The 22,732-nt window shown below is 44.5% G+C and overlaps 2 protein-coding genes across 2 annotated transcripts; both read left to right on the forward strand.

Annotated features, from left to right (window-relative positions):
• Positions 1-533: 533 nt before the first annotated feature.
• On the forward strand, positions 534-15,207 carry slc17a7a (solute carrier family 17 member 7a). The gene is made up of 13 exons (XM_079365612.1): positions 534-685; positions 9,341-9,593; positions 9,681-9,799; positions 10,027-10,141; positions 10,217-10,304; positions 10,464-10,550; positions 10,853-10,995; positions 11,100-11,249; positions 12,273-12,405; positions 12,799-12,909; positions 13,355-13,482; positions 13,600-13,669; positions 14,189-15,207. Exons 1-13 carry the CDS (start codon positions 624-626, stop codon positions 14,500-14,502), a joined length of 1,773 nt encoding a protein of 590 aa, XP_079221738.1. The 5' UTR covers positions 534-623; the 3' UTR covers positions 14,503-15,207.
• Positions 15,208-18,415: 3,208 nt separating this feature from the next.
• On the forward strand, positions 18,416-22,326 carry LOC306838625 (GTPase KRas). The gene is made up of 4 exons (XM_079366929.1): positions 18,416-19,075; positions 19,968-20,146; positions 20,709-20,868; positions 20,975-22,326. The coding sequence occupies exons 1-4, from the start codon at positions 18,965-18,967 to the stop codon at positions 21,086-21,088; spliced, it is 564 nt and encodes a 187-aa protein (XP_079223055.1). The 5' UTR covers positions 18,416-18,964; the 3' UTR covers positions 21,089-22,326.
• The last annotated feature ends 406 nt before the right edge of the window (positions 22,327-22,732 follow it).

Raw genomic sequence — 22,732 nt, forward strand, 5'->3', positions numbered from 1 at the left:
TGTTTTGCGGTTTTTCTGCAGATATTAGATTTTGATTTGTCCACTTCAACTCAAAGATTTTAATCGGGGCAGTTCTGCTTTGTTTTCACTCACAGCTCGAGTTTTTAAGATCGCACACACTTACCTTTATTGGCAAATTATCGGCTTCAGCGCACACTGCTAAAAAAAAACAACAGAAGAAGAATTTAAAAAGTAATTCTAATGAAGGTAAAATGGGAAATGTATGGTAAAGTTATTTACAGGTAACAGCACAGTAAATTATAAATAGATATTGCAGAAATATAAAATGAATATTTGCAGAGTATGAAATATAAACTACAGCAGAAATATAAAATATAAATATTGCACAGTCAAATTTGGTTTTGATTTCTTCAGATTTTTTATGATCGTAATTTTTCATATTTTTAGAAATAATTTATAACCTCAGAGGAAAATCCCTCTCAGTGAATCAGAAAGGCCTTCATTCTCCTCTGGCCCATCTGAGAGGGAAGCTGTGGGATAGGTAGGGATGAGAGAGGAGGAGGGAAAGAGGGAGGGAGAGGGAGAGGAGTGCGCGCGCGCTCAGGCAGGACAGGAGGGCGCGCGGGACATCAGCACACCGGCCGGGTCAAGAAGCTGCAAGGATGGAGATCCGACCAGACAGGTTTAAGGCGGTCGCTGCCAAAACTCTGGGGAAAATTAACAGGTACACAACTCTCCTAAATATTCCTGACTCCGCTTCTGACTTTTGTCCGTTTTCACGCGTTAAAAGAGGACAGTTTGTTTTAGTTGCTGTGCAGGAAACATCAGTGCATCCTGCTGCAAGTTGTCATCCTCAGAACAGTTTCTCTCCAGACTAGAAAAAGTTTCCTTCTTATTGATTTTCAAAGAGGAAAAAGAGGCACCGGTGATATTTACGCTGCAAACATCCCGCAGACAGCCGGAACAGTTCAACCTTTTTTTAAAGTGATCAAATCGACTAAAGTGTGTGAAATGTTCTGAAAGTAATATTGTCTGTCTTTGTGATATAACGGGGAGATATAAGGCAAATTTACACGGTTCAAAACAGAGAATCCAAATGGTCAGATTTATAATCTGGATAAAAATGCGCACTGGGAGCGCAGTGAACTGAGTGCGTGTGGACGACAGAGAGGTTTGGTGTCGTTCTTTATCTCCTCCATTTCATAAAAGAAAAATACTTACAGATTGACTTAATGTTGTCAGATCTGACTGAGCTCTGAGTGGATTGAGAGTGTTGATGTTTGAGACGAGAAGAAAGTGTGGTTACGTAATGGATCCGTGCGTTATTGGCACGGCCTGGCTGAGTGAGAGTGCTGAGCAGATCTATCATCTATCTATATCTATCTATCTATCTATCTATCTATCTATCTATCTACCTATCTTTTTGAATTTACTGAATACATTTGGGTGAATATGAAAGTTTAAGACATGATAAACTTCTTTACAAAATCTATTGACTTCTTAGGACCGATGCTGCAGCTTTATTTTATCCACATCATTGCTAAAAAAAAAAAAAGAGAGAGAGAGAGACACATTAATGCTTTAAAAGATGATCTACTGAAAGTGAACAGGTAATAGCACCATTTTTTTATATATCACTTAATTTCCGTTAGATTTACAGTGTAAGCGTTACATTGGTGGAGATGCATTCATTAATTGCATATCAGTTTAGAAGTTGCAGCAGTGGTTGGTGTGCTGGCAATATTTCAGTAAAAAAGGACAGATTAAAGACACTGATAGAACCTCATGCAATAACCATCGCTTTAAGCTTTGCTCTCTCAGGATTTGAGGTAGCAACCAAACGTATAAATCCCGTCCTGAAATAGCCTGTTTTTCAGTCCAGCTGTCGAGCCACGCAAATCCCTAAACTCTCCCCTCCCACTCTCTCCATCCCGGCCCATGTCACTTCCTCCAGCCGCTCCCTCCTCCTCCTCCATCCTCCTCCATCCTTTCATCCATCCATTGAGATCCCAGTGCAGACAAGTTTCCGCCTGTCAAGGTCTCCCAGATTAACAGACATGCAAATCTCAGGCTTGTTCTCCCTTACTGGTCGTGTGCCATGAATCGTGTGCGCGGCCTCGGCTCATGCTATGAGAGTTGGGATGTTTGCGATTGCATCCAGATTGGTTTTAGTGGGCGTTTCCCCGGCTTAGCCACTGAACTGAGTTTTTTTTGACGTGTTCAGCGCTGGGCAGCGTCTCCTTCAGAGAAGGTGAAGATGTTCTGTGCTGGTGTTTGTGAAGAGTTGAGCTCAGGACATCCCTGCGCTGTGTGCAATCTCACCGCCCCACAGACAAAATCCCCTCCGCTGAAAGCAGCCAGAAGTTCATCTATTATTTAAACGTTTTCTCCATCAGAATGCATCTCCTGTTTCTATATTAAACTCCACTAGGTAAGCATAAACTCCAGCACTGTAAGGTCACGTCTCCACTCTCACTTTCTCACTTTAAACATTTTCAAATGAATGTTTAAATATCATCTCTCCACCTCCTCCACAGCTCTCCATAAAATAGGATATTCCAGCTGTCTTTTTTTTATCACGATTATTTCTGCATCTTAAAGCTCGCTCATCGTATCAGACGGACATTTTTTTGCATCGCATCATTAAACTCACATGTTTTTATTAAAACACCTTAAAATGAGTCGGTCTTTGGAGTGCAGGATTCACAAGGAGAGCTCATGTTTCACTTCACAATAACTCACAAAGCAGAGCAGAACAGCTAATCCATTTTTAATCTACAGCACGTTCAGGGAAGGCCGACGTTTTCAGAAACCTCCTGCAAATCGTACGGGAGCCCGAAGTGGTCAAAACAGGTTGTTCTCCTCTTTTTTTTTCTTCTCTCCATTATAACGACTTGATTTTTTAAAAATCTTGAAATGAAAACGTTCTCACAGGAAGGCCGGCGCTGCACCTCCGAGACAACGAGAGAAGTTAGTCGAGATAAAACAGCGTCAACGTTCACTCTGAGTTAAACAGAAGCATGGGCCCTTCAGGCTTCCTTAGAAAACGAAATAAGAACAAGATCATCATCTGCTTGATCCTTTTTTTCATCTTTCTGACTTCTGCAAATTGTCTCAATCCGAGGATATGTGTGAATCCATTTTGGAAGAATTGTGAGTTGTTGTTTTATACATCACTCTCCGCTGGTGACATGAATATTTTAAACACACACCGAGGCACCGAGCAGCTCTGCTTCCTGGCGTCCCTCCCTCCTCCGTCCATGTGCACAATCAGAGTGGTTCCCTGGAGTCGTGTTCATGGAGCCTGCTGAAGTTCAGCGCTGCACTTCGTCACATATAATAACAGGACTGATGCCTCACATCAGCTCAGGGGCTTTGTGATGATTACAGTATAAACGTTGTGATTATGGCGGCGATAACGTGAAAGCTATTGGACTGGATGTGAAGCGTAAAGATGGCCGCTCCTGAGTCTGGCCTGCTTAAAGACTTCAAACATTTAAAATCACACAAACGTTGAATCTGTTTCTTTGTGTCGAGTGGAAGTGAAAGGAGTGAACAGGTTTCCACCGAGCGGATCACTCCACTCAGCATGAACGATTATTGGCACAGGAGATGTTTGGACCCGACATGCTACACTCATGCTGTAACACACAAGTCAGGCGTGTTTGTAGTGGAGATACACGACTCAATCTGTGATTTTAATGATCGATCAAAATCCAAATATACATCTCTGATACGACAGGTGTGAAAGAGACACATAAATCCATCAAACGCTGAGAGAGAGAGAGAGAGAGAGAGAGAGAGAGAGAGAGAGAGAGAGAGAGAGAGAGAGAGAGGGAGAAAGAGAGGGAGAGAGGGAGAGGGAGAAAGAGAGAGAGGGGGGGAGAGAGAGAGGGAGAGAGAGAGAGAGAGGGAGAGAGAGAGAGAGGAGAGAGAGAGAGAGAGAGGGAGAGAGAGAGAGGGAGAAGAGAGAGAGAGAGAGGGAGAGAGAGAGGGAGAAAGAGAGAGAGAGGGAGAGAGAGAGAGAGAGAGAGAGAGAGAGAGAGGGAGAAAGAGAGAGAGGGGGGGGAGAGAGAGAGGGAGAGAGAGAGGGAGAAAGAGAGAGAGAGGGAGAGAGAGAGAAGGAGAAAGAGGGAGAGAGAGAGAGAGAGAGAGAGAGGGCGTCCTAATGTAACAGTGTCAGTGTCTTAGTGCAAGAAGTTTTCATGATTGAACTCAAATGGTCGACATTATCTGGAGCTTTTTATTGATGTGATTTTTACTGTAATGATTTCTAAACTGTCTGTGCTGTTGTGACAATGCGAGAGTTGATTATTTCGAGGATGAGTCTATGAAGGTCACACGTGTGGATGTTTGAACATTGTGTGTGTGTGTGTGTGTGTGTGTGTGTGTGTGTGCTCTTAGTAGAGAGAGAGAGTGGTGTGTGGCAGGATGGGGAGGAGGGTGTCTCCCTGGGTGACACAGTCCCACCGAGACCCAATCTGTTCACTTCAGGGAGAGGAAGCGGCTCGTGGAGGAAGGGGGGAGACACCTCGAACCAAATCACAGCAGAAACTCCATTTTAAAAAATATTTAAAAAGCTAACGTGCATATTCCCAAACAAGTGAGCTCCTAAAAGATGCCGGCTGACGGGAAGATGGCGAGGCGGGGCTGACACGCATGCAGCTTTACTTAAAGCCCAATGGAGGATCAATTCAGCACACACACACACACACACACACACACACACACACACACACACACACACACACACACACACACACGGACAAATAATGGCCACCATGGCGCCTGGCGTTATATAATATTTTACTGTCAACCTCCCTGGCTGTCTCCCTCTCCATCATCCTCTTATGAGAGGATTACACAGAACGCTCTGTGAATTGGTGAATTTAATATACAGGCTAACAAAGGTTCCAGGTCGCCAAGCAGCACGTGCCGGACGCCGGCGAGCGAGGAAAATCTAAACGACCACATTATGAAGAATTTATATTAAAAAAGTAACAACCGGAGTGAAAGAAGGAAACTGAATATAAATTGTACTCATAAAGATGTTTCACACGTGTTTTAAAATAATACACTTTTATTATTTTAATGATCGCTGCATCAAAAAGTACCGAAGTTTTAACAAACACAAAAAATGGCAACCATGGGTGGCCAGTAGCTGAGTTATGCTGCGTGCCACGTGTACGGTGGCCCAGCGGCCGTGGGTTCAAATCTGACATCGCCATTTTGATGCATGTCCCTCCCCGTCACTCCGTCTGCTCCCAAGATTTGTCAGATAAATAATAATCATGAAAAAAAGCATCTTTAAAAACTCGTGAACCGAGTCTAAGTTGCACAAACACGGAAATGTCGCCAACGTCACTTTCAAACAAAAACAAAAACATTTCCAAAACAACAAATGACCCCGATACTGGGTCGGACTTCAGTTCTTTAGTCACCATGGTGTCCAAACAGGTTTTGACATTGTTTGATTTTTCTTAGTTTTATAATGAAGTTCAACATCAGTGTTTAGTTTAGGATGATTAAATATGTTCGCTGCTCCTGCAGGATGATCTGTGTCTGTATGTAAACACAGATCTAGTTATGTGGACTCTTTATATTTCATGGTAAATAAAGTGCCCATGTCTTTGTGATTTAACCTCTGTGAGGAAAAGCTGCCCAACTGTCTTTGATATCTTGGAACGTCGACGTCATCAGCTCAGGAAAACGACGCGGATCGTTCCTGGAGACTCAGCTGTTAGTGAAAAAGCAGAATCGTGATCCTAAGATGATTATTATTTCACCTGATTAAACCACCTCTCGTTAACGGTTTCGTTTAGATGATCGAGCTCGTTTAATTTCACGTTGAACTTCAGCTCGTGTGCTCAGGTGAGACGCTCAGCTATGATCTCAGTGTGAGGTGTGAGTGCTGCTGCGAGTCTCCGCTGGCTCTGTAACTGTTGTGATGATGATATTTCAGAGAGCCCGAGGTCACGGCGCTCCTGCCTGCTCGTGCTCTCTCGCTCATTAGTCGTCGCCAGCTGAGACCAATCAGGTCCTCGCTACGCTGGCGAGAAGAGCTCCATCAGCTGAGAGGACGAGCTCAGAGCGGAGGGCCTCGCACGAAGCCAAATGTCCGGGGACAAAAGTCCTCCACGTGTCTCCTACCTGCACACAGAGAGGAAGCCAGTCGCAATACACAGTGATGAAGTCAGTGCGGACACAATCTGAGGACTCTAGATCTATCTCTAGATAGACCCACAGCTCGTGCATCTATTCTGAGACACGTGCACGTACACTCGGGTCAGATTGCCCTTTAGCGGGAAGCATCTGTAATTAACAGTCATTTTTCGCTGTGGGCTAGCTCGTTAGCTGGTAGCGTATGTGAAGGTGTCAGGCTGCAATCTGTCGTGAGCTTTAATGAGGATCCTCCTGCAACCTGCGCTGACTGAGGAGAGAGATAGTGAGCTCCACTCAGTGGGCGAGTCAGCACGTTTGTCTCACACAGAGAGGACGGACGTGTGCGTGAGGCCAAGCGCGTGCACGCTTTCCTTCTTCCATCAGTTACACACGCTTTAGCTGCTGCACGTCACGTGCCTGAAAGTAGGGCTGTCAAGACACCTAACCTGCAAAACCAAATCAGTAAAAAATCTATTGATATCGACACCTGTTTGTTTCACAGCAACCAAAACAGAACTCAACGATTGGGTCATTTATTTTGCACGCTGACTCCTGCACACTGTTTAAACTACACAAATACTTCTGCAGCTTTTGATGCCGACGTATAAAATTATATTGAGACGTATAAAAGTTACTTTTGCATCTTCATGTGACGCCCAAACGTCTTCAGCATCCTCCAACCTGCGAGTTTAACAGACCACTGCTGCTCATCAACTTGGATTTATAGTTTTAAAACCTGCTGTGTCAAATAATAAAGAATATTTTGACTGCAGCTGAAAGAATAAAGAAAAGCAGCTAAAAACATTTTTATGATTTTTTTACAGTCCTGTCAGTCATAAGTGTTTTTTCTGTATGTATTTAGTAGATGCTACAAAAAAAAGGTTCAGTTTATAAAGCATTTAATGTCAGATTTAAAATGCCAAAGAACTTCATATATTTAGTCTAAGAGAGAATAAAAAGCTGAATCAAAGGTCAGCGTGAGCTGAGCGGAGAGTGTGCCGTGTCGGAGGGAGAGGCGTGCTGAACCACGCCCCGCTCTCCTCTTTCCGTCCATATTCATTTCCGGAAGTAAATCATTTTTGTAATCCTAATCTGAATGTTGTGACAGATTAAGAGAGAGAGAGAGAGAGAGAGAGAGAGAGCAGGAGAGCGAGGACGCCGGCTCTCTAATCTCCTACAAAGTCCCGAATGTTGCTTAACAAAGTCTTACTTCCTTACTCACGTTCCTGTTGTGTTTTATCTTAAATGAAGAATATTGTGCAATGAACTTCGGTTCAATTCAAGCATCGTTACACCTGCATATCTGTCATCTGATTGGTTCATTGTCTGATTGCATGGATGTACCAAGAGATTATGCAGAGTGTGCCGTGTGGGACTGGGGGGGAGGGAGTCTGATCCACATGCATAATATAGAAATATAAGCACACGATGAGCAGCAGATAGATACAGACAGAATATGGCGTAAAAGCTGAAATAAATAATTAATCCCCCCAAAAACTCATCAATTATTAACCAGTGTCAGAGTCGGACTTGTGTTAGCGTGCGTGAATAAATTATCCCGGTGTGCAGAGACGGATTGTCTCGACGAGTCTTCATCACAGGAGACCTTTTTGATTTTTGAGCGCTGATGTTAAACAGCTTTTCAAGAATGTAACCGTCCTCATCATATGGAACAAATGATTCTTCAGCTCACTGACTAACTGGATCAGCCTGAGCGCGCTTCACTGTAACAACACACTCAGGTTCAAGCAAAATACAGCAGAGGTGTGGAGAATACGTCAGCCGTGTGTGTGTGTGTGTGTGTGTGTGTGTGTGTGTGTGTGTGTTAAAAGCATGGAGGTTAGAATACACAGATGGCCGCTCTCCTGCCTTCTCTGTTTGACTCCTGTGGAAAAAAATACCACTTGCCATTTTTAAAGAAGTCTTTCAATAGGAATAACAGTCTGTTTCTAATAAGACAAACTGGTCGTTAATTTAAGGATTTAAATGAAGCACAGTCGGACCTAAGTTTAAAAAAAACCCAGCTAAAGTTTAAAACATGCATGAAGGGATGGATGTGTTTTTGGAAATAACACTTCAAATATTGACGTCTGATCTAAATGCATTTTGCAGTTCAGGGAGTTTTGTGTTTGTGCAAACTGACAGAATATGTTCAGACCTAAAGATGGAAATATGTTAGTGAAGCACGTACGTCTGTGGATTCAGTCACATGGCGTGGAGCGGACATCTTGAACAGACCGGTACGGCAGCCGGTCCCAGGCGTCGTGAAGAAGTCGACACCGGGGGAATGTGCTCCTCTGCTAGTGACAGCTGCTTCCACCTGCTGGGACACGCTGAGTCAGACACCAACACAACGTGGTGCAGAGAGGTGTGTGTGTGTGTGTGTGTGCGAGAGAAGAGTCGGTGAGGAGTCAATCAGTGCACGACAAAAAAAAAACGAGAAACAGAAAATCTAACTGGAGCCAGAAGTGACCATATTCATGCAAGAGGAGAGCAAGTGGTTGAAACATTTCAGGATCAAGCAGCAACTTCTGGCGTTTTGTAGAAGTGCAAAAACTACATCAAAGAGGCCACGCCCCCTAATTCTACATCCCTTTAAGTCTTAATATAATGTAAAGAGGTGAGTTGTTTTATACCAGACTGTAAACATGTTTATTTTACCATCGAGCTCTATGGAGACTGACTCACTGCAGGAGACAGACTCTAGTGGACACTGGAGGAACTGCAGCTGTAAAGTTGGACATTTTAACATAGAGCTCTATGGAGACTGACTCACTGCAGGAGACAGACTCTAGTGGACACTGGAGGAACTGCAGCTGTAAAGTTGGACATTTTAACATAGAGCTCTATGGAGACTGACTCACTGCAGGAGACAGACTCGAGTGGACACTGGAGGAACTGCAGCTGTAAAGTTGGACATTTTAACATAGAGCTCTATGGAGACTGACTCACTGCAGGAGACAGACTCTAGTGGACACTGGAGGAACTGCAGCTGTAAAGTTGGACATTTTAACATAGAGCTCTATGGAGACTGACTCACTGCAGGAGACAGACTCTAGTGGACATTAACGGTACTGTCGTTTTTTACCCTCTTGAGTCGGCTTCCAAAATTATAGTTTTTCTCTTTTCGCTGCAAAGTCTCAGATGCTCCTGGACGATGAGGGTCCCACATGACTTTCTTTATCTTGTCGCTCTCTGTCTGTGTGTGTGTCTGTAGGCTGATCGACAAGCGGCAGGCAAATGGAGAAACCATCGAGTTATCAGCAGAAGGCCGTCCCGAGCTGGTCGAGGAGAAGGAGATGCCGGTGGTGGACTGCACCTGCTTCGGCCTGCCGAGGCGGTACATCATCGCCATCCTGTCCGGCCTGGGGTTCTGCATCTCTTTTGGCATCCGGTGCAACCTGGGTGTGGCCATCGTGAGCATGGTCAACGACCACACGGTCTACAAAGGCAACAAGGAAGTGCTCGTGGTAAGCTTCATGAGTCTGTCTGAGATGATGAGAAGAACCGGAGGTACGAGGACAATCAACAGAAACACTATTGTGTCCTTCCTGCAGGCAGCACAGTTCACCTGGGACCCAGAGACGGTGGGGATGATCCACGGCTCCTTCTTCTGGGGTTACATCGTCACACAGATCCCGGGCGGCTTTATATGTCAAAAATTTGCAGCCAACAGGTGACGGCCACGACGTTTCTATATTTCTCTGCAAGACAGGTGTTTCTGCAATTTGCAGTTGGGTTGTTGTCCCGGATGATGGATAAAAAAAGAACTTTAAAATGACCAATACGTTGCAGTGACGTTAACACAAATAAAGCCACCATGAAGCTTTCTGCTTCCTGTTTGCTTCCATGATTTCCTGAAAAATCATTTTCAATCTCGTTTGTTTGCTTTTTGCCTTTCAGAGTTTTCGGCTTCGCCATAGTGGCCACATCCACCCTCAACATGCTGATCCCAACTGCTGCTCGCTGCCACTACAGCTGTGTCATACTGGTCAGGATATGCCAGGGCCTTGTTGAGGTACAGTGCGTGTCTGTGTGCACATGAGCCTGCAGGAGTCTCCTTCCCTCCTCCTGACTCTCTTCTCTCCTGCAGGGCGTATCGTACCCGGCCTGCCACGGGATCTGGGCCAAATGGGCTCCTCCTCTGGAGAGGAGTCGATTAGCCACAACAGCCTTTTGTGGTAACGTTTCTTGCATCTTGTGTGATATCTTACCCGACTTTCAGTATCTGCAGCAGAGGGATGGAGAGTGGTTAAAAAGATGAGAACGTTTGTTTTTCAGGGTGCAGACGATCACGAGGAGAAATGAATAATTCTTCTTTCTGTTTGATGCCTTTTCAGGATCTTATGCGGGGGCAGTGGTGGCCATGCCTCTAGCTGGGATACTGGTGCAATACACGGGGTGGCCTTCAGTATTTTATGTCTATGGTTAGTATCACTATTCATAAATACGTTGCTTACCGCAGGACCAGTACAGGCCAGGAGGATCGTGAAACGTGTTTTTACTTTGATTGCAGTTGTTTCCATAACTTGTATGTTTCTGTTGCTGGTGATCACGTGTCTGTATCGGGTTTTCAAAGTCTCGAAGTTGAAGGTTTTCTGCCTCATTTCGGAGGATTAAAAAGAAGATTTCAGATTAGCACTTTAGCTTCCTTGTTTCTTCTCATCGGTCGCTGTTTTTATCCGCTGTACAAACGTCTGTTTCTGGTTTCCATCTCGTCCTCTCTCAGGCAGTTTCGGGATATTCTGGTACTTGTTCTGGATCCTGGTGTCTTATGAGAGTCCTGCTGCTCATCCCACAATCACACCAGAGGAGAGAAAGTACATTGAAGATGCGATTGGAGAATCTGCCAGCTTTCTTAATCCTCTCCATGTACGACCTGTTTAAAGTTTTTTTTCTATGTGCAGCCGATCAAACTATCAAACTAGGTGAAAGTCGGGGACCTCAGTAATATCTGTTGTTGCTTTTGGCTGCAGAAATTTAAAACTCCATGGAAATACTTCTTCACCTCCATGCCGGTCTACGCCATCATCGTGGCCAACTTCTGCAGGAGCTGGACCTTCTACCTGCTGCTCATCAGTCAGCCGGCTTACTTCGAGGAAGTCTTCGGATTTGAGATCAGCAAGGTGAGATTGCATCGTACTAATTAACTCAACTTTCTTAAACACAGAAGAAGAAAAAAAATGCAGCTTATAATCTGCATTTGTCTTCAGCTACGCTCACTCACTGAAGCAGCTGAATTCCTGCTGAAGGATTCAGTTTGTCGTCTTTAACAGCAGCTGTTGGTTCGGTCACTTTAAAGGTCACATATTACCCAGAATCCTCCTCTCCATGTTCCTCTAACATGTGTCTCTAGTCTGTCTCCAAACCCCCCAATGATGAGAAAAGTCCATCCTCTGCGTCTTCTGCCTGCTCCACTTGTCAGAAAATCTGTGCTCAAACAGGCCGTTTGGAGATTTTTCCCTTCATGACATCACAAAGGGCAGTAGCCCCTCCCCCAGGTGGGTGACCCTCCCACAGCTGGGTGTTTGTTCTGCCCTCTGAGTCTGCCTTCTCACCGTAAACAATAGGACATGGAGCCAGAAAGCAGCGAGTACACCCGAGCCCTTCCAGAGAGGGGGCGTGGCCAGACACAGCTCATTTACATATTTAAAGCTACAGACACAGAAACAGCCTGTTCTGAGCAGGGCTGAAATAGAGGGGTTTATAGACATGATCAAATACAGGATCAGAGTGGATTTACAACAACACACTTCACACACATGATGAAGAGGAGCGAGGACACTTATTTCACCTGAAGAGGAGGAGATCATGTGACCTTTAAATACATTCCTCTCCACTGAGGGAGGCTGTTTGGTTTGTTTTGGTAGCATAAAGATTATCTACTCTCTCGGGTCGGGTTTTCACAACACCATTAATTTTTAAAATATGAGGAAAGACATTTGGCGTATAAGTGGACATTACTGGATGATAGAAGCTTACGCTGATGGTACTGACTTTAACCCAGGACGTGCAGAAATGTATCCTGAGGGAGCGATGCAAGGATGAGAGAGAGATCAGCAGCTTGCTTGTTGTAAACAACATTTCTCTCTCTCTCTTTCTCTCTCTCTCTCTCTCTCTCTCTCTCTCCCCGTCTCGTCCTCTTTCAGGTGGGGATGGTGTCAGCTCTGCCTCACCTGGTGATGACGATCATCGTGCCTATCGGGGGCCAGTTGGCTGACTACCTGAGGACTCACAACCTGATGACCACCACCAACGTCAGGAAGCTCATGAACTGTGGAGGTGAGACGAGGCGTGATGTCTGGAAGGATCTGGAAAAAAAGAAAGAGAGGAGCTCAGAATCATTTTAAAGGGAGAACAGGAGTTTACGGTGCAACAGGAAATGAGACAAGTTCAGATTTGACCTCCCAGTTTGTCTCAGCCTTCAGTACTGGGATCCCATTCATTATTTATAACTTCCTAATGGTGGAGTCTGTGTTTGTATGTGTGTACACGCTGTTTTTCCTCCCCTTCCTGTTGTGTCAGCTCTGATTGAAAATGACAAAGTGGGCGTGGCCTTGTGACTCGTATCACAGGTCAGAGTTCAATAAGGTAAAGCCACGCCCACTAAAAACTACCAGAAACAAAAAACACTCCCTCGCTGTATTTAGATTGTTTTCTCCGGATGTGTTTCAGGTTTCGGGATGGAGGCCACGCTCCTGCTGGTGGTGGGATACTCACACTCTAAAGGGGTCGCCATCTCCTTCCTGGTCCTCGCCGTGGGCTTCAGTGGGTTCGCCATCTCAGGTAGGAGATGTTTGTTTCATACGAGGAAACCTGAGTCAGTGAGATCGACTTTTTTATTTTGTTGAAATAAATAATAATAAAATAATATAAATATAATATATAATAAAATAAAATAATATAAATATAATTACAAATAATAATAAAAATAATAAATAATAAATCAATAATAAAATAATATAAATATAATAAAAAATAATAAAAATAATAAATAAATAAATAATAAATAATAAAATAATATAAATATAATATAAATAATAATAAAAAATAAATAAAAAACACGAGAAATAGACTTATTAGTTTGTTTTTCTAGATCACATGGGAAAAAAAGAGAGTCAGTAAAATGTATAGATAAATGTCCTCTTAGGGCTTCTGTAGTTTGGGCTAAGTTAGCATCATAGCACGGTTTGTTTTTCTGCTGTCGACTGATTTTGTTCTCGTCTCTCAGGGTTCAACGTCAACCACTTGGACATCGCGCCGCGATACGCCAGCATACTGATGGGCATCTCCAACGGCGTGGGAACGTTATCTGGAATGGTTTGTCCGCTCATAGTGGGAGCCATGACCAAACACAAGGTGAAAGAAAAAAAAAACCTGCATCTTTATTAATCTGTAAAAGATTTCAAGTTTGGTGAAATGTAGAAAAAGAAAAGTGGCTCGCTGACACGTCATGACCTCTTTGTTTGGTTTCAGACTCGTGACGAGTGGCAGGGCGTCTTCCTCATCGCGTCCGTCGTCCATTATGGAGGAGTCATTTTTTATGGTACGATGACCCAACTTTGAAATGAGCTGCAGAAGAACCTCGCTCGAAACTTTGACGCCACACAAGTTAAAAAAACAAAACAAAAAAAAAACGCTAATCAAATTCAAATTCAAAAAACTTTATTTGTCCCCGGGGGGGAACGACAGAGCAGCGATGCTAAAACATTTAACCAAGATGACAAAGAAGAATAAGTGTCAAGAGTGTTTGTACAAAGTCAGATACAAACGTTATTGATCTCTGTCTCGTTACCACGGCAACAGAAACAGAAGTTACAGACACGCAGTTTGGGGGAATTTCTCGTTGTCAATTAACACAAATTGTCCAAAAAGACTCGAGAAACGACCTGTGAATAAAACGACCTCGTTCTCTGGCAGCAGCTTTTGGTTCAAAATATGACAGAAAATCTGGCGTTGTTTTTTTTTAAGCTTCGGCACTTTTCGATCCTGTCGATCATTAAAATAACAGATTGTGTCACAGACTGAGATTTTAGACTGAAACACTTCTCCTCCTCGTCTCCAGGACTCTTTGCGTCCGGAGAGAAGCAGCCGTGGGCCGACATCGAGGACACCAGCGAGGAGAAGTGCGGCATCATCGATGAGGACGAACTGGCCAATGAGACGGAGGAGATGTACCGTGGTGGCGGACAGTACGGGGCCATGAGCCAACCGGTTGTCGGTTCAAACGGAGGAGGAGGAGGAGGAGGTGCAGGAGGAGGAGGAGGAGGGGCCGGCGCTGGATGGGTGTCGGACTGGGATAAGTCTGAGGAGTACGTTCAACCTCCTGGACACAACTCGTACATGTACGGAGGAGGAGAGGAGCGGGAGCTGACATAGAGGAGTGACGGGACAGCAGATCACACGAGGAGGAAGATTGTTTGATGGATCGTAAGAGAGCTCGTGCTGTACTCCACGGACCTGCTCTGTGCTTTTGTACAAATCCTACAGCTGCACAGAAAGTTTGGATCTGATTCATTCCTGTCTGTGTGTGTTTATTTGTGTGTGTTGTGTATGTGGGGTGTGTGCAGATGTGTGTGTGTGTGTGTGTGTGTGTGTGTGTGTGTGTAGGCATGAGTACTTCATGAACACAAACAAATTCAGTATTCATCGCAAAAACTGCAGACATATCCCAGACTTCCTTCCTGCTCTCGAGCCGTTTCCACAACAGCAACACTGTGTGTGTGTGTAGGTGTGTGTGTGTGTGTGTGTGTGTGTGTGTGTGTGTGTGTGTGTGTGTGTGTGTGTGTGTGTGTGTGCATTCTGCTTCTACAGCAGCTTTTTCAAGCCGCTGGCATCGTGTTGTATTAAACATTTTTCGATGGTTGAAGCAGATTCTGGGACTCAATCTGGAAACTTAAACAAATTGATCTGTGAATCTGATCGAATCGAAACACAACTCCGATCACTTCCAGAAACTGATGATACAAAAAACAACTCGTCTTTAGTGCGTGTGTAGTCTGAGTGTGTTTACGTGTTTTAGTCGACACGCAGGTTGACAAGAACCAGTCGTGTTCGACATTCTTGTCAACTGTGTTTAAACTGTGTTTAAAAGGTGCTTGAGACTGTAAAGCTTTACAGGCTCACCTTTGTGTGTGTGTGTGTGTGTGTGTGTGTGTGTGCATGTGTGTGTGCAAAGGTGTGTGTTTGAGCACACAGCTGCATGCAGCGTCTCGTTGAATCTCACCTGGGCCTGACCTAACTGGGTCACGTCCAGCTCGGCTCACATGAGTATTCATCAGATAATCGTGACTTTCCGTTTGGTGTGTGTGTGTGTGTGTGTGTGTGTGTGTGTGTGTGTGTGTGTGTGTGTGTGTGTGTGTGTGTGTGTGTGTGTGTGTGTGTGTGTGTGTGTGTGTGTGGAGTGGAGTGGAGTGGGATAGTTGCTTTGCGGTTTCACTGCTTAACCAGCGAGGATCGACGGTGACCGCGAGCGTCACGGCTCGTCTCTGTGGCGTCCTCTCCTTCTGTCCCACGCTCTCCCTCTCTCTGTGTTCACGCCGTTTTCTTGTCTTTAATGATGTCAGTCATGTTTGAGTTGGTGGGTCAGAGCCTCTCAGATGTCTCTCTGTGTGTGTGTGTGTGTGTGTGACAGTGTGTGTGTGTTGTTGTGTTGGGTGCAGGTGCTGGAACATTGTGCGGTGAGCATGCGTTAATGAGTGGGGCCGTCCCTCTCCTCACACACACACCTCATTTGATGCAGCATGCAGTGATCAGAGAGAGCGTTTGGTATTTACACTGCTGTCGGTGGGAAACATCCACGGAAACAATCTGAAATCAAAAGGCTTTACGACAATCGGCCAATCACAGCAGCTCCTCTTACACCCTTTAAGAGCGGCGCCCTCCTCCCCGATGCTCTGACAGCTGGCTAACACGTCCAGAGGTGCTCCCGCTCGCCGCTCTCATCGACTCCAGAGTCCGTCACAGTCTGCAAAGCTGCACAACACAAACGAGAGAGCCAACCAGGGGCGTGTCCAGACGTTTTAAGAGGGGCGGCCCAACTGGGAGAACATACAGTTTGTGCACACACACATGAATTAATTACATTTATTTACCTTTTCCATCTTCAAATCTATTTCTAAATAAGACAGGAGAATGACACCGTATATATCTCCTCCTCTTCGGTCTTTAAGGACTAAAGATGAAGACATTGAATGCTTGCAAACTCCTGCACACCTTTAACTTGTAAAAATACATTATTGTTGTTTGCTGGTCAGTTACATGCACATTAGGCAGTGAGCAGGAACACGTTTCATGGACTCATTCCTCTGAAGTAGATATATAGATAATAGATAGTGTATTTTAAAATACTAACAAAAGGAAAAGTGCATCAGTGACATGTGAAGAAAAGTACGAGCAGCCCGATCAGTCGATTTGAACACAAGTCCTGCCTATGACGAGGCAAACAGCCAGGGGCGGTACCTTGGGTGGATTTAAAGGGGGGCCCAATGCCTCCTCCATAGACTGCTCGGGACACGCCCCTGAAGGCAACACACACACACACACACACACACACAGCCTCTGTATTCTCCTTCATACCAGCTCGCCACAGAGTGAACATTTTTATGATTCCAAACTCGCTCTCTTTATGATCACTAAATGAATCAGTCTCTCTCTATGTTACAGACACTGTTTGAATGAACTGCTCGAATGTTGAAAATTAATAATTTAGTCTCAAATGAGGGTTTGATGGCGAGCGCCGTTTGTCTGTCAATAAACCATTTACAAAAGTGATTAAGGAACATTACTTCATTTTCTGAGTGCAATGTGGAAAAGACACGAATGATTCTTCCTGTGAACGATTTCATTTCTAAGTGTTGTATCGGTGTGTGTTTTTAATCCAGTTTCTCTTTGTCTCAGTTTATGGCTGTTCCGATGTTGTCCTCCTCCTTCTTCCTCTTAACGATGAAACGTGTGCTGGGAAACAGAGTAAAAAATGAAAATATATCTGAATGATAAAACTGTCATAATAATATTCTATGTAAAAATTTAAAAAAAAAGATGTATATGTGAGATATCCTTGTGTATAATAAAATTTAAGCAATTTATAATGATGTCACTATTTTAGCCCATTCATGTATTTGAGGTTAATCAGCTGCAGCAGCAGATGATGATGATGAAGATGATGATGATGCAGTGTTGATTTTTGTTTAAACATAATTTCTGCACAATGTCACTTCTCTGTCTTTCTCTGTCTTTATCTCGGGACAGATGGATGCAGGATTATCTGCGTGATTTTAGGCAAAGATTAGATGGTAGAACAGATGCACTCAGTGGGATAGTGGGTTGGTGGGGGGGGGGGGGGGGGGGGCGTCACAGAGAAGGGGAGTAAAGATGACGATGCAGAGGGTGGAGCGTTGTGCATGCTGCGTGGGTGTTTGCGTGTTAAAAAAGTAAACTATATCCAACAGAATACATGTATGAAAATCTTAAAAGAAAAACGAATATTATATTTTTTTTTTTTAACTCATTTGGTAGTTTAACACAATAATCTCGTCATATTTTCTGTCACTGGGCTTCTAAAAGCCTCAATTTGGTCTTCATTTTATAAAGAATTCTTCGTGTTAATTAGTGGCTTGTTCGTCTTTAATTCTGAAAAACACCACCGGAAGTGACAGCTTTAGCACATGTTGATTGACGCGAGCTTGGTGGAGTGGTGCAGTTTCACACTGTGGCCACAAGATGGCAGCAAACACTGAAAAGCCTGCCAAATTGACTGAAATAAAATGCTATTATCTCAAAATATTCCGACATTTTATGATAATTATTTGTTATTCTTTGTATCGTTTTTATATAATTATTTAATATGTGCACTTATATTTGTGCATGTGTTTTCATAAATCTCCATACCGTGTTGTTTGTGCATACGTTTTTGGTCAATAGAAATTTAAAAGATAACATATAAATATGTTAGTGTTAATCCGACCGTCACTTCCGCTTTCTCTTTTCAAAACAAAACTGTCAGGAGACGCCGGCGTTACTCATAAAGTAAAATGCCTCTGCGATGGTTGCTGTCATGGATGAAATGTAGAATTTTAAAGAGAGAGATATATCGTGTTTTAGATTATTAATTAATGTTGACGTAAATAAAGATCATTGCTGGATTAAGGTGGAGTTGAAGACACCAGAGAGAAGTTTGTCTGTCAGGTCACGCCCAAGTAGGGCAACTCCCTTTTCTGATTGGACAACGTTGTATCATCTAGGAGGGGTTTATACTGAAAGATGCACTCTGATTGGTCCGCTGGAACGTCAATCTGAATGCAACCGTTTGATTGGTTGCCTGGAGAGGGGATTAAGGTGAAAACGCACTACTTTCAATGGAGAGTTATTAGGAACTCACGGATTCCGGCTTTTTCCTCAAACTAATCTTTTCTAATCCCGGAGATTTCTCGTTTACACTTCAACTCGTTAATTAACTCTTTAAAGAAAAAAATAAATTACGAAGAGACCCGGAAGTTTGGTTTTGAATGAGGAAATCGTCCCAAGCTAACGTTATGTAGCAAGCTAATCTCGCGATCGTTTCCAAGACTGTTATAAATCCCAGAGAGCAGAGGTGAGTCTGTTTAAACTTTTCACACTCTAAAATCAGTTATACTTGGCGTAAAGTAGTGACGTCAGCGGGTTGGATCCTGAAATCTGGGTCAGTGTGTGTGTGTGTGTGCGCGTGGATGAAGAGGTCGATGGTTATGTGATCTGGATTAGATGTGTTCCTGTTCACCTGTGTCTGTCTCTGTCTGTCTGTGTCTGTCTGTGTGACGTGTGACGTGGACTCACGTGGTTACCTGCGGGTCTCTGGGCAGGTATGACCGAGTACAAGCTCGTGGTGGTCGGAGCAGGAGGCGTGGGGAAGAGCGCGCTCACCATCCAGCTCATCCAGAACCACTTTGTAGATGAATATGATCCAACCATCGAGGTGAGACACTTACTTACCTACACACACACACACACACACACACACACACACACACACACACACACACACACACACACACCAGATAGAGATCTAGACCTCAGATCATAAACATCTCAGGGTAAAACATTTGCACACAGTTCTGATTTGCACAAATTGAAAAAGTCAAAACGGACGTCATTGTTTTTTCAACACGTTACTGTTACCATGACAACCCTACATTAAATGATTAAATGACTCTGGCGTGCCGTTATCTTCCATGTGCGTTACACAACATCTCTGATGGAGTTGCACAACAGATTGTCTCAGTTGCACGCAACACTCAGGATGTTGACAACATATTAATGCACAACCTGCTATCACGAAGTCGTCCAGTGAAGGTCGGAGTATTTGATTCGTCAATCCTGAGTTTGAGAAGTAGAGTCGAAGCTTCTTCTCGTTTCAGTGTCTTGAATTCCTGCACAGTCGAACCCGCTGTAACACAAAGGCATCGTCACAAAGCGGGACCAAAACAAACACGAGGAGCTGCTGGAGCTGATCCTCTGTGTTCACGCCAGAGGCGTCTTAGCGTTTGTTTTGAAGTCGCTAAAACCCGTCAGAAAGCCGTTAAAGCGAACGGCTCTCGTCTAAAGCCTCGTTAGTTTCTAATCAGCGCCACACACGAGTTCAAACGCCGGCTCTGCTCGGCCTGCTGGGTAATCTTTGCTGTTACACAAGTCAGGTGTCAATCTGCCTTCAGCTTCCTGCGGGCGTCCGACGCTGTGAGTCAGCTCAGAGTGCAGGTTGTGAAACGTTCACTCAGCGGATCGTGTTGCTACACGACAGCAGAGCGAACGCCGGCTTGGATGACGACGATGATGATGATGATGATGATGACATCACGGCTGTGTTTCAGGACTCATACAGGAAGCAGGTGGTGATCGATGGAGAGACCTGTCTGCTGGACATCCTGGACACTGCAGGTCAGGAGGAGTACAGCGCCATGAGGGACCAGTACATGAGGACGGGGGAGGGCTTCCTCTGCGTGTTCGCCATCAACAACACCAAGTCCTTCGAGGACGTTCACCTGTACAGGTACACAAAGACGTGTGTGTGTGTGTGTTGTGCACACTGCCGCTTGTTCGTCACAGGAAGCGGGGGACGATCCCTGTCGGCGAGGGGAGGAGTCTCAGACATGACTGAATGAAGCCTCAGAGTCTGACGCTAAAATGTCAGGTTTTTTTTGTGTCCTTAAACGCATCGTCCAGCAGCGGTGAGTTTGTCACCAGCTCAGTCCGACTGCATGCTGGAAATGTTTCCCAGAGCAGAGAGAAAAACGTGCGTCTGCTTTCACAACATCCTCGACTCTCCCGGAAAGTTTTCAGCTTTTTTTTTTTTTTTTTTTGAATGTGTGAAAGCAGCGGGTCAACGGCTGCTTCCTGATTTACAGCTTCTGTCTGTGCGTCCGAGCGCAGGCCGCTCTTTGATAAGAATCTTTTTGAAACATGAAGTTGAAGCGATCAGCCCGACGAGCTCTTACAGGAACCAGAAGTGAATATCACTTCCTCTCCCCTCGCCGCTCGCTGACGTAGATTGTTAGTTCAGCAGAAGTTCAGTGACTCAGAAGCTGCTGCTGCTTCTTGTGTTTCCCGATCAGAGAGCAGATCAACCGGGTGAAGGACAGCGACAGCGTTCCCATGGTGCTGGTCGGGAACAAGAGCGACCTCGGCACTCGCACGGTGGAGACGCGGCAGGCCCAGGAGCTGGCACGCAGCTACGGAGTGCCGTTCGTCGAGACGTCGGCCAAAACCCGACAGGTGGGTCGAAAGGAGAAGAAGTGTTCGGTTATCAGGGAGACAAAATCTGAGGTCAAAATGCTAATGCTAATGCTAATGCTAATGAAACTCTTGTTTTCTGTGGCAGGGCGTCGAGGAAGCGTTCTACTCGCTCGTACGTGAGATCAGAAAATACAAGGAGACCAACCGCAGCAACAAGAAGAGCAAGAAGAACACTCAGAGACGCTGCACTATACTATAACACACACACACACTCACACACTCACACACACTCTGCTCCTCCTCCGCGGCGGCGGCGTCCAGCACCGACCTCCACGGGCGACGCAGGCGAGGAAGAATCCATTTTTACTGCCGTCACAAAACACCAGAATATTAAACTTCAACTCCAGTTCAAAATAATTGTTTTGATACGACGGCGGCAGAAATAGAAGTCCCAGACATTTTTATTTTTTATTTTTAATTCAACGATAAAAATGCAGAAACACACGGCGGACATATTTGTTTGCCTCGCTGCAGCTTCTGGTATGAGACATGTTCCCTTTGTCCACTGCAGGGTCCAACACTGGGACTTTCTTCTTTAATTTTCACAACTCAATGACTTGAAACTTCACTTTTTAGATGTTTTCATTTATGCAGTTGAGCTCAGCTTTAGTTTAAACTTCAGTAGATGATAGAAAGTCTTTTTTTTAAATTGTCCCTGAATGTAACAGACAGATAAATGTCGACTCACTGAGGAGGTCCAGAGTTCACGCTGACCCTCCAAACCTGCACCACAGTTTTTTTTATAAGAATTGAAACCTGTGATGAATTGAATGTAATCGTTTGGTACATCATCGAGATCAAGAAAAACATGTTTTTATACTCTGAGAATCTGCCGCTCTCCGACAGATCACTGCTTTTGTACGTTTGGGAGATGTAGTCGTCTTCCTTTCCCGGTTTCCTTCACCAGCTACATCATGGCTTTTTTTTATTATTATTATTTTCCCCACGGCCACAGACGTGTAAAGAAGACGCCGTGATGAAACAGTGACGGCGCCCGTTGACGCTCCGCACTTTATTCTCCTCGTGCGTCGATCGTTCGGCTCGCGACACAAAGGAAGCGTTGAGCGGGAACCGAGGAGCCGTTAAACACGACGGGCTGATCCTTTCATTGATATTTTATCAGAATCATTGTAGAGCACGCTCTTTGGACTTTAAGGATATTCAGTAGAAGGTTTTTGTAGTTAACTACTGTCAGTAACTGTAAAGAAAACGTCGTAGCATTAGCCCCGCCCCCTCTCTCCGGTTTAAAAGGTTAACATCAGAAACACGTTTGCTTGTGAAGCTTCGTGTTTCTCTGGACTGAAGGTTTCAAATAAATGATTTTGAAATGAGCTCGACTCGACCTCCAAACATTCTGCTGTATCCAACAAGTAAACGTCTTCAGCTCTGACCTCTCGTCTGCTTTTTAACATTTTTACTGATTAAATGTTTAAACGTACTTTTTGTATTTATTCTCGTATCGCACAACAACTTCTGGCTGAAAAATAACTAACAGAGACATTACATGAATCATCAACAGGTTCTTGTTTTTGTTTGTTTATACAACGTTCAGACTTTCCGACCTGAAATCACTCGACAGAACAGACTTCCCAACACGGAAACATTGAACACTCCTCCTGCATGTCCTCTCTCTCTCTAATAATTCAAGAGAGCGACTTAAGTGAGACATTTAAGAATAATCATCAGAACTTTAACTCTTCACAGCCCGGCTGCAGACGCACGAGGAACACCTTATAATAAATCACATCTGTCACGTGGTGCGTTCAGACCTGATCCGTGTTCAAACTACGGAGACATCGTCGTCCACGTCTTTGAAAAACGACTCCCGATGAGGAAGACAGGT

Source organism: Symphodus melops, assembly GCF_947650265.1.
Source record: "Symphodus melops genome assembly, chromosome: 17".
Lineage (NCBI taxonomy): Eukaryota > Metazoa > Chordata > Actinopteri > Labriformes > Labridae > Symphodus > Symphodus melops.

Bases quoted from the DNA above. Each gene is read 5' to 3' on its own strand.
- slc17a7a (XM_079365612.1), top strand. From the start codon at position 624: ATGGAGATCCGACCAGACAGGTTTAAGGCGGTCGCTGCCAAAACTCTG. The intron at 12,406-12,798 runs GTGAGACGAGGC...GATGTGTTTCAG, and splicing joins GAAGCTCATGAACTGTGGAG to GTTTCGGGATGGAGGCCACG. The intron at 13,670-14,188 runs GTACGATGACCC...CCTCGTCTCCAG, and splicing joins TGGAGGAGTCATTTTTTATG to GACTCTTTGCGTCCGGAGAG.
- LOC306838625 (XM_079366929.1), top strand. From the start codon at position 18,965: ATGACCGAGTACAAGCTCGTGGTGGTCGGAGCAGGAGGCGTGGGGAAG. The intron at 20,147-20,708 runs GTACACAAAGAC...TTTCCCGATCAG, and splicing joins GAGGACGTTCACCTGTACAG to AGAGCAGATCAACCGGGTGA. The intron at 20,869-20,974 runs GTGGGTCGAAAG...TTTCTGTGGCAG, and splicing joins CGTCGGCCAAAACCCGACAG to GGCGTCGAGGAAGCGTTCTA.